General features: G+C 36.6%; 1 protein-coding gene and 1 long non-coding RNA gene across 9 annotated transcripts in view; one reads left to right on the top strand and one right to left on the bottom strand.

The window, feature by feature from the left end:
- Window positions 1-16,913, bottom strand: part of LOC106055549 (oxidation resistance protein 1-like) — a 94,963-nt gene that overhangs the window by 77,012 nt on the left and 1,038 nt on the right. For 3 of the 8 annotated variants that reach the window (XM_056015727.1, XM_056015726.1, XM_056015722.1), the window contains exons 1-2: window positions 11,316-11,536; window positions 5,603-6,216 (exon numbers count right to left, since the gene is read on the bottom strand). In XM_056015727.1, coding sequence (XP_055871702.1) covers window positions 5,603-6,168 — 566 coding nt within the window. In that variant the 5' untranslated portion in view covers window positions 6,169-6,216; window positions 11,316-11,536. The other 5 variants (XM_056015732.1, XM_056015730.1, XM_056015724.1 and 2 more) reach the window with 4 other exon arrangements.
- LOC129923666 (uncharacterized) lies at window positions 11,728-16,766 on the top strand. Its single transcript, XR_008775665.1, has 3 exons — window positions 11,728-12,017; window positions 13,257-13,402; window positions 16,036-16,766. It is a non-coding gene; the product is annotated as an uncharacterized LOC129923666 (long non-coding RNA).

Consider the following 16,913-nt stretch of genomic DNA (forward strand, 5'->3'; position numbering starts at 1 on the left):
TACTGTAATATTTTTATAGATAATTGCAATTTTTTTCCTGTATGAAAATTATTTGTTAGTAACGCTAAATGTGATATTTCCTTTCGTCTGCCTGTCAATTGGCTTTCACCGGTTGGTTTATTTTAATCTATAATAGTTTATGCACTTATATCTTCACCAGCGAGTATATAATTAAAAATAAAAGCTACACCCCTTCCTTCTTGCAGAATGACATCGACGGCAATAATCCATAACTCAATTCAATCTGCGGGCCATTTTAATTTCCAACACTGGTGATGCGGGTCACATGATGAAAAAGATACAAAAACTTAATGAAATTGACCTGAAACTATTTTCTTCCAAACCCGAGGATCTAGTACTTACATTGAAGTATTAGGAGAGTTGAACTTTCTCTTTACACTTCAAACAATGGCGTACGTTCTGTTTATATTTTGTTGTTCTTGTGTTTTAAAAACAGCCTTAGACTTTCTTTTAAAAAAAAAACAAACTTGTTGGCTAGCAATGGTATCATGGTCTACAAAAAAAAGTAAAGATCCGTTCACTTTTTCTATTAGATTCCATTGTCCTATGTCATGAACGCACAAATGTTAAACGCCTAGGTAGTAATCCATTGGGAAAAAGTGAGGGCCCTAACGAAGGTAAAGATACATTTGGAAAAAAAAAAAAATTTTTTTGGGGGGGGGGGGGGGGGGGGGGATTTTCAATATTTTGTGCCGACGTTTCGGCTGGCGGATTTGGCCCATTGGCCGTATTTTGGGCATCACTGATTTATTGCATAGTGGATAGTGAGACTCAGGCTTTTACTGCTGAAAAAAAAGCATACACATATTTGTTTCAACTGTGCCTCGTCATTATACTTAGATAGATTTAAAGGGTAAAACAAATCACAACACAAATATGAGCAAGGGCATCTAAACTTGGAGAAGATTTGTTTTGTAATGATAGAGAGCTTTTGACATAAACTGTTGGGAAGCCATAGACCATATACTAGACTTATACTCTAATTTTTTTTAAAAAGGCGATAACGAGGTCATGTACGTTACGATAAGTTAACACAAACTAGATGGAGTTTCGGGCAGATGAAGCTATTAAGTTTGGTAAGAAAATTATTCTGGTTTCAAACCTCCGCTGCCTTTCAGTTCTAAGGCTTCAAGAATCTCGAAGAAAATTTAGGATTGGAGTGGGCTTTTTTTTCAATGGAAGGCCGTAATAATAAAAATGTTATGGGGGCGCACATATATAGCTTATGTCTACTTGAAATGTACAAGTTATGGGGGCGCACATATATAGCTTATGTCTACTTGAAATGTACAAGTTATGGGGGCGCACACATATATAGCTTATGTCTACTTGAAATGTACAAGTTATGGGGCGCACACATATATAGCTTATGTCTACTTGAAATGTACAAGTTATGGGGGCGCACACATATAGCTTATGTCTACTTGAAATGTACAAGTTATGGGGGCGCACACATATATAGCTTATGTCTACTTGAAATGTACAAGTTATGGGGGCGCACACATATATAGCTTATGTCTACTTGAAATGTACAAGTTATGGGGCGGCACACATATATAGCTTATGTCTACTTGAAATGTACAAGTTATGGGGGCGCACATATATAGCTTATGTCTGCTTGAAATGTACAAGTTATGGGGGCGCACACATATATAGCTTATGTCTACTTGAAATGTACAAGTTATGGGGGCGCACACATATAGCTTATGTCTACTTGAAATGTACAAGTTATGGGGGCGCACATATATAGCTTATGTCTACTTGAAATGTACAAGTTATGGGGGCGCACACATATATAGCTTATGTCTACTTGAAATGTACAAGTTATGGGGGCGCACACATATAGCTTATGTCTACTTGAAATGTACAAGTTATGGGGGCGCACACATATATAGCTTATGTCTACTTGAAATGTACAAGTTATGGGGGCGCACATATATAGCTTATGTCTACTTGAAATGTACAAGTTATGGGGGCGCACACATATAGCTTATGTCTACTTGAAATGTACAAGTTATGGGGGCGCACATATATAGCTTATGTCTACTTGAAATGTACAAGTTATGGGGGCGCACACATATAGCTTATGTCTACTTGAAATGTACAAGTTATGGGGGCGCACACATATATAGCTTATGTCTGCTTGAAATGTACAAGTTATAGGGGCGCACATATATAGCTTTATGTCTACTTGAAATGTACAAGTTATAGGGGCGCACATATATAGCTTATGTCTACTTGAAATGTACAAGTTAGGAAAATGTGAATACTTATACTTAAAAGCACTTTTAGCATAATTTAAGGAGCAATACCAGCTCATACAAGCAAGGTCATAGTAGACCACAATCTAATTGACACCAGATCTATATCTAGTAGTTCTATAGTTTTGTATAATGTCCTACTGACTGTCGGCTACTTGACAAGTATCTAGTAGCCAGAGAATAAGGCGCATTTGAAAAGCTAACTTAAAAACAACATCTGGCTGCAAGGATCCCATATCAGACATTGATTTCATATGATTTATATGTATATGCAAACTTGTCTTTCGCTATCTCTACCCCTCATCTCTTGTTTCATATGAATTTTTTTACGCATCTGAAAAGGTCTTAATTTCTCTGCTTAAAACGTGAGCAACATTGTAGCTAGCTTTACCACCGACTGATTTTCTTGTCTCTTTTTAGTAATTATTCCCATCAATCCTCCAATCTCTAGGCGTAGTTTATCAATCTTTTATTCAACCTGGATTACATTGTAAAAAAAAAGTATAAGATTAAAATCCTAAGTACTTAGGAGGCGCAGTGGCTGAGTGGTCAAGCGTTAGTCTTCCGAACCGGGGATCCCGGGTTCGAATCCTGTTGAAGATTGGGATTTTTACTTTCGGGATCTTCTTGGCGCCTCTGAGCTCTAATGGGTACCTGACATTTGTTGTGGAAAAGTAAAGGCCACAGAAACATGAACTTTACACCATCTGCCCCATAGATCACTAGGTCTGAAAGGGAAACTTTACTTTACTTTACTAAGTACTTAGATTGTAGGGCTCTTAAATTCTACGAAGTTCCCAGGATTTCTTGGTCTTAAATTTTGTTGGTTTTTTTTTCGTAGGAAAACTTTTAAACGACAACTCCCCCCCCCCCCCCAAAAAAAAAAATAAATCCCTTTTTTTCCCTCATTTTAACAATAAACAGTGATTTAAAAAAAATAATGTCCAATTTTAATAAAATTAATTTGTTTTTGACTAACATTCGAAATTAGACCGCTGAGCAGCCACATGCGGAGCCTGTAAAAGTGTTGGGACTTTTATGATATATATCCCCTCCGTACCGCATGTCCAGAAGTTTTAGTTCTTATAAGTTGTTTCCCTTATGCAGGATGATGTAACACGGTATTCAGTTATTTTAAATGCACAAATATTGAATAAATCAATCAATACAAATACAGTTGTGAAGGCAGACAGAACATTAACTATATTTAAAAAAAAAATTTGACAAATAGGTCACTATAATCCTACAGAATTAATACATGATAGTTTTACGCCTAACAAATGCACCGATTCAACCAAAAATAGGCTAGAAGTTTCTAGAAGAGAAGGCAGAGAATACTCAAAAACAATACAATGCCGTTTCTAAATAAATGTAGCTAAACGAAGATATGAATATTAAAATAATACTGAAGTGCTACCAAAGTTCGATGATTAGCTTACAAATATGCAGCTCAAAAGCTACCTACGTTGCATTTTTTCACTTCGCTTAGTCCACCCCCCTCCCCTCTCCCCAAACCAGTGATATCTCATCTCTAAATATAGCAACACAAAAAAAAAAAATTAAAATCATGTGACGTTCGCCAAGTCGTAAAATATACATTGGCGTTTACGACATTTGCAGAATGGGACTCATACTAAGTAGGCCCTGGAATACTAGACTTCATTCCTTCGTTTTAGCCAAACATTCTCAATTTGGTTATCATAGGACCAATGTCCAACCTGTCCACTTATGTACTTGATCTACATCTTTAAGGTAATGTAAAACACAATGGTGACAGCGTCCTTTAGACTTTCGCGATCATGACCAAATGACCAACAGCCTTTTACCCTTTAAGACGTCATGTTAGATCTGGACGGTTCATAGCTTATGTGTTCCAAGGCATTATTTACACCATGACGTATCTACCAATCGTTCTAACATTTACACTCGTCACGGTCACCCGACCACACATTACACAATATAAGCAAACAATAGTTGATATAGTTCTGAACTTCTTACGCTCAAGAAAATACTTTTTTTTTTCAATGCGCTGTATTCATCCAACGTCACCAACTCAACCCAGACAAAACCTAGACCTATTATCGACATTTAGTTTCAAACTGACATAAGTAAAGTTCCCCTTCCAAACCTTGCGATCTATGGGGCAGATAATGAAAATGTCATTTATTTCTGTGGTCCATGTCTAAAGAGGGTGTCATGTGGCCAGCACAACGACCCAACTAATTACAGGTACCGTACACAATGGAGCTGGGTGGACTCAGAGGCGCCCACGAGATCCCGAAATTAAAAATCCCAGTCTTCACCGAGAACCCTAGGTTAAGAAGCCAAGCCCTTACCACTCAGCCACCGCACCTCCCTCAGACTGAGCTGAAAAAGTTTTATTCCTACACGATCGGTCAGGACAGGAAGTGACGTGCCACCACAGGGAGCAATCACGGCTAACGAGCTAAATGTCTAGGTGATAACACAAAGTGTTTTAAGGCGCTCGGCATCTAAACTGTTCAAGAAATGTCTCCCTCATGTTAAACCTACAACCCACGGAAGTAAAACATTCCAGAGTTAGAGCTTGATATCCTCAATGGCTCCTCACTGTTGTACAAGATGGAGAGTCGTAAAAATATTATTATTTGTCAATGAAAAATAATTATAATTTGCCTTCACCATAAACAATTGATATAGTAATTCAGTAATACAGACGTTGCTTAAAAAAAAAAGATGATTACGTTCTTCGCGTCATGCATCTAGTCATGCATGGTAACCAATGTTTAACTAGGCTACAGTAGTTTTTGTTTTAAAATGTCTAAATTTCTACAATGTTATAGTAGATTTTCCTAAACAATACTAGTTTTAACAACGTGTTTGGAAAAGCTTTTGACTCTGCTCCCAGTGATATATCGTAATAATATACATAATGACATGTTACGTTATGCCAATATAACTCATAAAAGTCACACTGTATGAGCATATGATGTAATCAATGTCAACATATAATGCTGTCGTTTTTATAGCCTCCAGCGATGTAATCATTGCACAGTGATTCATTTACAACTTTAACAAATAGCTGGCTGTTATGTTAAGCGAAAAAAAAAAAGCAGAGTCTATGAATATGCAGTGATGGAAAAAATGTAAACTTTCTCTCTACAACACAAATAAACTTAGACACAAACGGATCATATACTTATGATAATAAGACAGTACAGACAACAAAAGGACATCTAAAACAGACAACAAAAGGACATCTACATCACAAATAAACTTAGACACAAACGGATTATACACTTATGATACTAAGACAGTACAGACAACAAAAGGACATCTACCTTCCATCTGTAGACTTTTTGTTCTTGTCGTGCTTCGGCTTCTTTTGGTGGCGATAGCTGGCGAAGATGTGGCTCAGGTCAAAGAAACCATCCATCGCGATCTGACCCTCGTTAAGAGTCTCGTAGCCAGGCCTCTTGATCACGACATGAGGTTGGCCGTGATGCTTCTGAGGATGGTGTTCCTGATGATGGTGATGGTGGTGATGATGCTCAAAGTGGTGATGATGGGATACGCCTGGTTCAATCTCCGAAGACTCCAGTTTTGAAGCCAAGGATTCGATCGCCTGACTATTGGCTTTCAGGGCGTCAGCGCTAGACTGGACTAAGGCGTGATAATCTTGAACGTCAGTGGAAGACTCGAATAAAGTCTCACCAAGCTCCCCAGGCGTCGAGTTGGGCGCCGACACGATAATAACCGGCCTCGAAGGGGCGTTTGCGTGCAAACTTACCCCAACCTCCACAAAAGGATTGTTGGATGTTACAAGAGGCGTATCCACCGTTACGTTTGGAGGAGCCAGGTCAAAGTCAATGAGTAAATCGTTTTTCTGTTTGGCCGAAAACGCCATCTTTTTATAAATACTTTTATTACACTGTCTTAAAATCCAAGGCAATCACTGAAGAAAGTTAGACACATATAATGACAATCTACTCAGTTAAACTAATTAGCACGCATTGGTCCCACACAGCTTCAACTACGACACGAGGGTTTGGAAACCAGATGCAGGTAAGACAAACTAATAACAAAAGATGAATCAACGGGAACGTTTCAACTCTACAGTTGAGCAGAACAGAGACCTCCTTGTACAACTTGCACCAAACGTAACGGACCCATCAAGGCGCTGTCTCACTAAATACAGCGTTTGACTAGGAAAATACACTACACACATTTGTCTGGGCTCCGTTGTACATACAGTGCAAAGAAACACAACAAAGAAGAATGAGAATATATCCAAACCTGTTGGACCTCATTTAGGACTTAGACGTGAACACACTGGATACAAACACAGCGCAATGAAGCTTAACATTGAACAGAAAGGAAAAACAAAAAAAAACAATATGTGACATTTCTAATCGTTTATAGGCAATCAGAGAGATATCATGGAATGATAAAAAGGTCACTTTAAGCCAACGTCACAACTTAACAATGAGGACCTGGAGGGGGACAAGCGGGGGGGGGGGAGGAGGAGAGGCTATAGAAGAAACTGAATACTTCAGGTGTGTGTCTGTAAATATACACACGTCCATTGAAAGATACTTTGATGGGTTGAAGGGAATAGTGGGTTCAAAGTAAACTCTATTGTTAACCGACAGGTGAAACAGGAAACACCAGGACCTGTTCAACGGCGGGAACCGAAGCATACAAAACGTCCTTTCCAATCCGTTGTATGCTATTGTCTACAGTCATCAGCTTTACTAAAGCCTCGTTTTCAAAACGAGATTATGGTGCAAAAGTCAATAATCTTATTGGATGAGAGTTTGAGAGTCAATCTCACGCTTTCAAAAAAAAAAAGGAAAAGTGTTAACAAAAAAAAAAAGGGGGGGGGGAATGGCTGCTGAGTTTCTTAAACTAAAGTCGTGAAAATGTGTATTGAAATCAAATTAAAATGTAAATTGAGGCTGATTCATTACATTATTTTTTATAAGGAGACAAAAAAAGTCTGAATATAAACAAAATGGCGGATGTAATGATGTAATAGTGACAGAAGTTGACTCTTGTATTGATGTCTCGACCAGATTTATAGACAAAGTGATCTCTATGTATGGAAACATGAACTAGAATACACTTTTGGCACCAAATGTCTGTCAAGGTGACTTTGATACCGAGAAAAGCTGGCCTAGCGGAAACTGTAAAAAGACAATAAATTTGCCTTTTTTTTTTCTAAGAAGATATTTTCGGAATCCATGGTGCACACTACGCTATTCAATCGCATACTAAAGTTAAGTTAGTTAACATCCATATTAATTTAATATACATTCTATTTTTTAAAAGGGAAATGAAAAAATGTCTAAATAAAGTTATTCGTATAATATATTGTATACATCGGTCCTTAGAATGTGCAATATGGCATGCTTTAAGTGAATAAAGGAAGCATTGCCAGATAGTTTTGATGAATAAAGTCTTAATGTTGTATTGCCAATTTCGCAACGAACATTTTCCCTTCTTGAAATGGACATGTCAAAAAGAGGTCAAAAAAAAAAAAGTAGCGGAATTAACTTCTAAACGCGCAGGCAACTTTTGTTTTCTCCTCCATGCACAAAGTCACGTGACAGAGGACGTTCTTGTTCACAAGTTTGTGCAAAAAAAAAAGGGGGGGGGGGAACGTGTGAATACGTACGTTTGTTATCGATTTAAAAGATCAGAGAAATTCAAACAGTGACTATGCTAATGACTGTTGACTTCAATAGACTCCCATCACGACTGTATCGAGAAGACATAAATACCCATCCCCGTCTCTTCGTTGTCCTTGATCATTATCAGGAGCATTGGAAAAGCATTTCGTTGATGGTTAAGGGAAAAGCAGAACGTCACTAAGACAGAGGGAGGTCATTGGAAATAGGATTAAACTCTAAATGGGGGAAAAAGAAGTTGTTTTTGTTGTTGTTTTTAGATGGTATTGTTTAGCTGGCGGGGGTGGGAGGGTGATTGATTGGAATTGAAATTAACCATGTTTTAATTAAACTACATGCCACGAAATGACGAATGCCGTTAATTTATTATAAGATAAATTTTATAGATAGAATACAAATTCAGACTTAAAAAGTAGGACAAAAGTTGATCGCGGGTGAAACACTTTGCACGAAAGTGAGTTACTTAACCATCAGCAAGCTGAATGTCCCTCACAATCAGATCTACGAGTGTCAATGCATAGCATGTCGATAGGATTATAATGTCAGTGGATCAGACATTATTGATCAGTTATTACAACTTTAGTGCTATGAAATACTGCACGAGTGCTGCTGCTGTTGTTGTTTCAGAGCATTCTTTCTTACTACGACATCAACACACCATGAAAAGCTACATCTAACTAGCTAGCTGACTCAGACTAGCTATAGCAGCCCATCAACACAAAATGACTAGCTAAATCATCCCATCAACACACCATTACTAGTTAGAGCATCCCATCAACACACCATGACTAGCTATAGCAGCCCATCAACACAAAATGACTAGCTACATCATCCCATCAACACACCATGACTAGCTATAGCAGCCCATCAACACAAAATGACTAGCTACATCATCCCATCAACACACCATGACTAGCTATAGCAGCCCATCAACACAAAATGACTAGCTACATCATCCCATCAACACACCATGACTAGGCTAGAGCAGCCCATCAACACACCATGACTAGTTATAGCAGCCCATTAACACATCATGACTAGCTACATCAGCCCATCAACACATCATGACTAGTTATAGCAGCCCATCAACACAAAATGACTAGCTACATCATCCCATCAACACACCATGACTAGGCTAGAGCAGCCCATCAACACACCATGACTAGTTATAGTAGCCCATCAACACATCATGACTAGTTATAGCAGCCCATCAACACACCGTGACTAGCTATAGCAACCCATCAACACACCGTGACTAGCTAGAGCAGCCCATCAAAACATCATGGTTAGCTATAGCAGCCCATCAACACACCATGGCTAGCTAGAGCAGCCCATCAACACACCATGACTAGTTATAGCAGCCCATCAACACACCATGGCTAGCTAGAGCAGCCCATCAACACACCGTGGCTAGCTATAGCTGCCCATCAACACATCATGACTAATTATAGCAGCCCATCAACACACCATGACTAGCTAGAGCAGCCCATCAACACACCATGACTAGCTAGAGCAGCCCATCAACACATCATGACTAGCTATAGCAGCCCATCAACACACCATGACTAGCTATAGCAGCCCATCAACACACCATGACTAGCTATAGCAGCCCATCAACACATCATGACTAGCTATAGCAGCCCATCAACACACCATAACTAGCTAGAGCAGCCCATCAACACACCATGACTAGCTATAGCAGCCCATCAACACACCATGACTAGCTAGAGCAGCCCATCAACACACCATGACTAGCTAGAGCAGCCCATCAACACACCATGACTAGCTATAGCAGCCCATCAACACACCATGACTAGTTAGAGCAGCCCATCAACACACCATAACTAGTTAGAGCAGCCCATCAACAAACCATGACTAGCTATAGCAGCCCATCAACACACCATAACTAGCTATAGCAGCCCATCAACACATCATGACTAGTTATAGCAGCCCATCAACACACCATAACTAGTTAGAGCAGCCCATCAACAAACCATGACTAGCTATAGCAGCCCATCAACACACCATAACTAGCTAGAGCAGCCCATCAACACACCATGACTAGCTATAGCAGCCCATCAACACACCATAACTAGCTATAGCAGCCCATCAACACACCATGACTAGCTATAGCAGCCCATCAACAGGTCCGTCATGCAACAGCCCTGCACGATGACGAGCACGTCAAATTGACAAGTGCAGGCTTATGGTATCAGGGCACTGATCGGGGAGGGAATTCACCTTTTTTTTCCATTCAAGTGAAGAGAGGGCTAGTTAAGAAAACAAAAAGTAAAGGCAAAGATCAAGAGTTTGGGAGTGTGTTTGGGTGTAACTATTTGAGAGAGTGAGAGATCAAAGCAGCCCTTGTACAACTGATAGAATAAAATACTAATCCCCCCACCTCCGTTACACAGATGTAATAAAACGGGACCTCAAATCAGTGAACATCAATACTGACCATTGGGAAGACATAGCTCTAGACCGCACCAGATGGAAAGACAGTGACCAAGAAAGCTATGGACTGTGAAAGAACATGGGTCTCAGCTCAGGAAGAAAAGCGTACAATACGAAAAATGGCCAGCTCCTCTACCACGGAAGCAAAAGCCACCTTAACCTGCGATATTTGTGGACGGGAGTGTCTCTCCAAAATAGGGCTCCACAGCCACATGAGGAAGTGTGCGAGATGAACAATAGTCGTTCTACGACTGAAGGAGGCCAACAATTCCTACATGCACAAATAGTACTGAGTTCAAGATTATTTCTTCAACAAGAACGTTGGAAATGAATGAATAAACAATTAAGTTTCATTGGATGCTTCAAGAAATGTCTTGAAGTTCGGTGAAAACAAGATTCGCATTCTTCGTGAGCAAGTTGTTCAAGTTGTGCAATGGAAAACAAAATTGGGCTATTGTTTGAAGCTGAGAAAGGTTTTATCAAAAACTCCAACAAGTCCCAGACAAGGACAAAGAAACCAAATAGATTTTTCGAATATTTGGACAGAAATTTGAGATCATTATCTAGGCATACGACACAAACTATTACTAGTTACAACCCTTGGAAAATAACTAGTCATTATCAGAGACATCTCAAACTTACCACAATCACAACACAGTTCCTGGGGGAATTACCAATCACAACTGAGGTAATAACCAATCACAAACTAGTCAAATATCAATTACAAATTGAGGCAATTACAGAGCACACAAAAAATGTTAACAATTTGAGGCGCATTATCACAAATTTAGGCATATACTAAATAGAGGTAATTAGTAATTACGTATTACAAATTGAGGCAATTTTACATATTAAGTCAATTACCAATCATAAATTGGAGCAATTACTTATTACAAATGGAGACAATTACCGATCACAAAATATGTCAGCCATAGAGGCGAATGAGACATAACCCAGTTAATGTGTTGAGACAATCGCCGTCAATAGATGCAAGTCAAGAACATCAACTAAATACATGCAGCTTTCACTGAACGAAGAGAACAAAATCCAAACACTTTTTAATCCGTTGAACAGATCTGATAAACACAAAAGCAGATTGAGCGCACAACTAAAAAACAATCGTATATTATGAAACTTAAACGATTCCAACCTAGTCACACAAAGAAACTTGTAAGATACCGTGTACCTTGGTAGAGGTAACCTGTTTGTTCCACTACAAAGACATGACGTATCGAGAGGACTTGAGTTCTGGTCCAAGAAATCTTCACTCGTGCTGCTTCAATTCTTTGTAAACGTCCTCTAGATGTGGGTGCTTGTGCCTGGATGACCACACCCGGCCACTGCAAGTCGAATGGCATCTTCAAGTGAATTATACACAGAGAAGTGGACTCATCGTAGAAATAGGTTCTTTAGAACGAGCGACAGGGGAAAGGCGGTTTCTTTGCAACTATCAACTTCATAAGACTGATAAGAAAAACACAATGAGACTGTTCACGAGTGAAGTAAATCGGATTGTTTCTGGTTTGTAAGTAGATCTTCTTTACGTAAAAGGGACAAGGTCTATCGCCGTGTCTGACTGAGTCGTCTGTATCAAACAACAGGTAAAAGACTGGTAAGTTGAAATCTTTTTGTTGTAAATGTATATAGTCGATACTAAAAGATATGAAATTAAGTGCACCTAAGAGAGTGAATGGAAACTCGGATCTCTTTCTCGTGATTCGGTAATAAATTTGGATACTGGTTCCTCCGATTTTAATAACGATTTTTTTAGGGCTTATATGGCATAGGTTGGCCATATTTCGTTAATAACAGAGCAGAGAGACACAATAAAGGTCATATAGAGAAGAGGCAGAGAGTAATACAGACACAATAAGGGTCACAGGAGGCAGAGACAAGGGGAAATGACAATTGGTCTGATACTTTTTTTATTTGAACCAAAGACAAAAAGCATAGTTCCAAATTTAAAGTTTTTTTTTTTGTTTGTTTTCAAGTTTCGCGAATGGGTTTCAACAAAAGGAAAAAGGTTTAAGTTGTATGCCTACATCTTGATCTACTGCTATCCTCATAACTTCTTCGGCGGGCTTGGAACCCGGGACCAACGAGACAACAGTCGAAAGCGCATACCTCACTTGACCAGACAACCATCCAAAATCAAATGCTTTGTTTAGGTTATTGCCAGGGTAAATCTATTTATGTCTAAACATAACAAAAACACAGTCATCTCTTCTCTTTCATTCCATTCAAACTTCATAGCGTTTCAATTAATAATGATGTCGAACTTACAGCCTCCAAGATCTAATCAGGATTTATTTTATTTTTTTCCCCTCCGAATCAAAGAGCTATAACTTGGCTATAAGGACTACGCGCTTGAAAAGTCAGTGTAGAAATATATCCAATTTCCGAAAGTGGCGCGGCTATTTATAGATGTTCTCCTTGACCTGTTGTATCTACAACTAGTTACAGTTATATAAACAAAATATGACATTGAGGGAGAAAGAAGAAAAAGGGGTGAAGAGATCTAGACATAAATACTAAATCAAGAGATGACATAATATGTGCTTCAATAATGACACAGCAATACGAAAACGAAAGTATTGACAAAGGGCGAGAAAAAACACTTCACCGTCATTAAGATTTAAATATTATCTACGCATTGTACAATGGTTTAACAGGTTGTAATCATTTTTAAAAATAAGTCACACACACAAAAACTCAAATTATCGTACATAAAAATGTGGGTATGGTAACTGTCAATTTATAGGCCCATAAAGTTATCTGATGATTCTAGATTTTGACTTGATATTTCATATTACAGTTTCTTTTTTTTTTCTTTCTCCTATTATCTCCATAGATCTATATACGGTAGGTACCTGGCTTACAATTCTAAATCACAAGGAAACATGTCAATAAGCTGTAGGACTTAGTACACAATGAAGAAACTAGTGTTCTGAATGGTCTTGACTGGTTTCACTGGCTCCATTCAAGACAACAACAAAGGTATTTTACAATTTTAAAAAATGTTTGTAAATGTATGCTATATACCATTCTAATTAGATTTTAAAACACCTATTTTTTTCTGAAATGTCAGGGACAAGCTAAAAGGTAAATATCAAAATCCTGTCCTGTTTAGATTAGTAAAAAGAAACAAATCCAATATTTTATAATGTAGACATTTGTTTGAATTAAAGAACATTTGAATAATAGTAATAAAAGATTATAAAGTTAAATGCAAAAATATCTAGCAAGCAGGACCAGAAAAGAGGGATGGCCTCAAGCTAATATCACAAGGGTCAAGCATTTATGAATATGAAAAATTCCAATCGCAAAGAGGCAAATGACAACTGCATATGACAACCGTATAACTAAAAGATTAGATAGAAGAAAAATAAACAACAAAGTATAATTTCTCAACCCTAATGCTATAATTAAAATAGAGCAGTCATTATTTAAACAATAGGTTAGAATACGCATAAAAGATACTATATTCATGTCTGTGTAAATAGCTAACTTTAATTCTTCAGTTGTCCTCATATATAAGATAGGGCGGTCCAACTTCCCCCTCTTCTGTTCACTAACTAACCTTTGCACCTTTCATAAGCTCATTCATTCCACAAGTTAAGAACAAAGATAATTGACTTTGTAAGTACATAACAATAATAAAACATTACATTTACTATCACAACAACAACAAAATCTGTATTTGTACAAGAACTTGCTGAACAATAATATGATATCTATTAAGGAACACCTAATTTGAAATGACAGTACTATTTATACTGAGATGCATGTTTGAATGATGGACAACAAAGCAAATTTTCTCTGCAGGGAAAACTAATGTACTACATAATGTGTATATCTAATTTGGGCTACTAATGCACTTCCTAATGTTCAGGAGGGTTTTTACATACTTTTGAATTAACTTTTTTTTTTACCTTATAAAATAAAGAAATCTAGAAGGGTATTCTAAAACTTTTAATGTCACTATGTTCTTCTCATATTCATTAATTACATTTTTTTTTTAATGCAGCATATTGTACACTTTACTAGGGTGTTGCTAAAATTTGTTTTATTGAATAAATATAAATAAATAAAACACAATTAATAAACTCAATTAGAATAATAGAATAGTAAATTAAAATGAACACTGGACAACAAAAAGTGCATAATATTTTTTTAAAGAAGTGTCTTAATTATATGGTAAGTTAAAAGTTGTAGAATTTTTATAATTTAAAAAAAAATGTGAAAAAAATTAAAAGAAAATAGTTGTGAATTAATAGACACTTCTTACCAAGTAACACAACTAAATAGAAGAAATCATCTGTACTCACTTTTGAACAACTTCATGTAATCTGTTCATGATTCTCTTGCATAAGGTTACATAGAATATATATTAGAGGCTCACATCTGGGTCCATTAGAAAATTGTATCTGATTGCACATGGAATAAATTAAAAGATCATGAGTTAAAATCCCATGACAATGAAGTGCACATACATCTAATGATGCTTACACTGTATCATAACTGCACTGAACTTAGACCTACATTCACTTGCCACAATTATACTATGCTGTGTTAATAATCTAAATTATACACATAAAGTAAATATTTGAATTATGACAGTCCCTTCATATTTCTTCTTAGTTTTAAAACCAATAAGCTGATAGGCATTTTTTTAACTTATAGTTTTTTTGTATAGGAAATGAATATAAAATTAAAACTAACAAGATGTGGATCACTACTATTATCTGGACCTGATTTAAACTAGATTCTAGGACATTCTGTTGAAACAATGTTCCCAACAACTTTTATGGAGCAACCAAAACTTACTATCAGACTTAACTCTTTCTCTCCTAATTGACAATATCAATGTTGATTTTACCCCATTAAATTAACTTTTGGTTTAAAAAACTTTAATTTGTATTGTGGAAAAAGAGCATGCATTACCCTTATAATTCTATACCAAATATAACATTTTCTGATAAAAAAAAAAAGAAGAAAGAAGGTTTTTGAAGTTTAATAGGATAGTGAAATACAAATGAGCAAATTGAATAGTTCCACTAGAACCTGGAAAATAATGATGGAGAGAAAGAGTTAACACTAAGAGCTCAATTGAAATCTATCAATGATCAATTATACTCTTCAGTCTTTTTTTTTTTCAAACATATCTGCAAATATTAAATTATCAGTAATTTAATCAAATAATGGAAATGAGTAACAAAGCCACTTGGCTGCCTAAGGGATTGCAAGTTTGAATCCTGATGTAGACTAGAGTCAGAGAGAGTTTTAGAATTAGACTCTTCAAGCTCTGATTGCTGAGTCCCCTTTAAGGGAGAACTAAAACCTTCTTCCCATCCTTTAACAAATCCATAAACAGATATCAGACTTGAGTGTACTTAGCATGCTATAGGAGCATGGAAGATACACTTCTATACACAAATGATAATAATAACATGTTTTAATTAAATAATTATTATATGAACAAGATTTAGATTGAAGATTTAGTCCAGATTTTTATATGAAAAAAGGGATGACAGGGGCTTCTACAGGATTAATTCAAAAATAAAAATGTCTTCAAAAACAACAACACATATATCTAAATAAATTTATTCTGATATTTTGTTTTTTTTAAGTTTCAGATATTCCTTCAAAAATGAAGATTTTTAGATCTCTTGTTCAAACCTCCTCAGAAATGGAAGTGGGCAGGCAGGCTTCAAACTTGGGACAATGGTGATGACAGTTTGAAGCACATACATTATCACATGTACTTAGACCCCTGATCTAGGTAGAATCTAGGTACATCTAGATACAATATCTAATAATTAGCTATTACCACTATACTGAGTAGATTTATATATAAATATATAGATTGTTATATATATAGTATATAATATAGATTACAACATTTATGCCAAGTTTTATCAAGATTGGTCAAACTCAAACGGTTTTGATTTCTATTTCTTGGGACATACAAGATGTGATGATGATACATACAATGATACATACACCTCACTTTATGCTTTAAATTATTATAGATAGTTCTAGATCTAGTCTAGAATACATCTATGATCTAGACTAGAATAATCTAGATTATATTAAGATTATAAAATAAAGAAATTAAATTAGGGAGCACTAAAACCTTCTTCCCCTCCTTTAACAAATCCATAAACAGAGATCAGACTTGAGTGTACTTAGCATGCTATAGGAGCATGGAAGATACACTTCTATACACAAATGATACTAATAACATGTTTTAATTAAATAATTAGTATATGAACAAGATTTAGATTGAAGATTTAGTCCAGATTTTTATATGAAAAAAGGGATGACAGGGGCTTCTACAGGATTAATTCAGAAATAAAAATGTCTTCAAAAACAACAACAAATATATCTAAATAAATTTATTCTGATATTTTATTTTTTTTAAGTTTCAGATATTCCTTCAGAAATGAAGATTTTTAGATCTCTTGTTCAAACCTCCTCAGAAATGGAAGTGGGCAGGCAGGCTTCA

Source organism: Biomphalaria glabrata, chromosome 17 (genome assembly GCF_947242115.1).
Source record: "Biomphalaria glabrata chromosome 17, xgBioGlab47.1, whole genome shotgun sequence".
Classification (NCBI taxonomy): domain Eukaryota; kingdom Metazoa; phylum Mollusca; class Gastropoda; family Planorbidae; genus Biomphalaria; species Biomphalaria glabrata.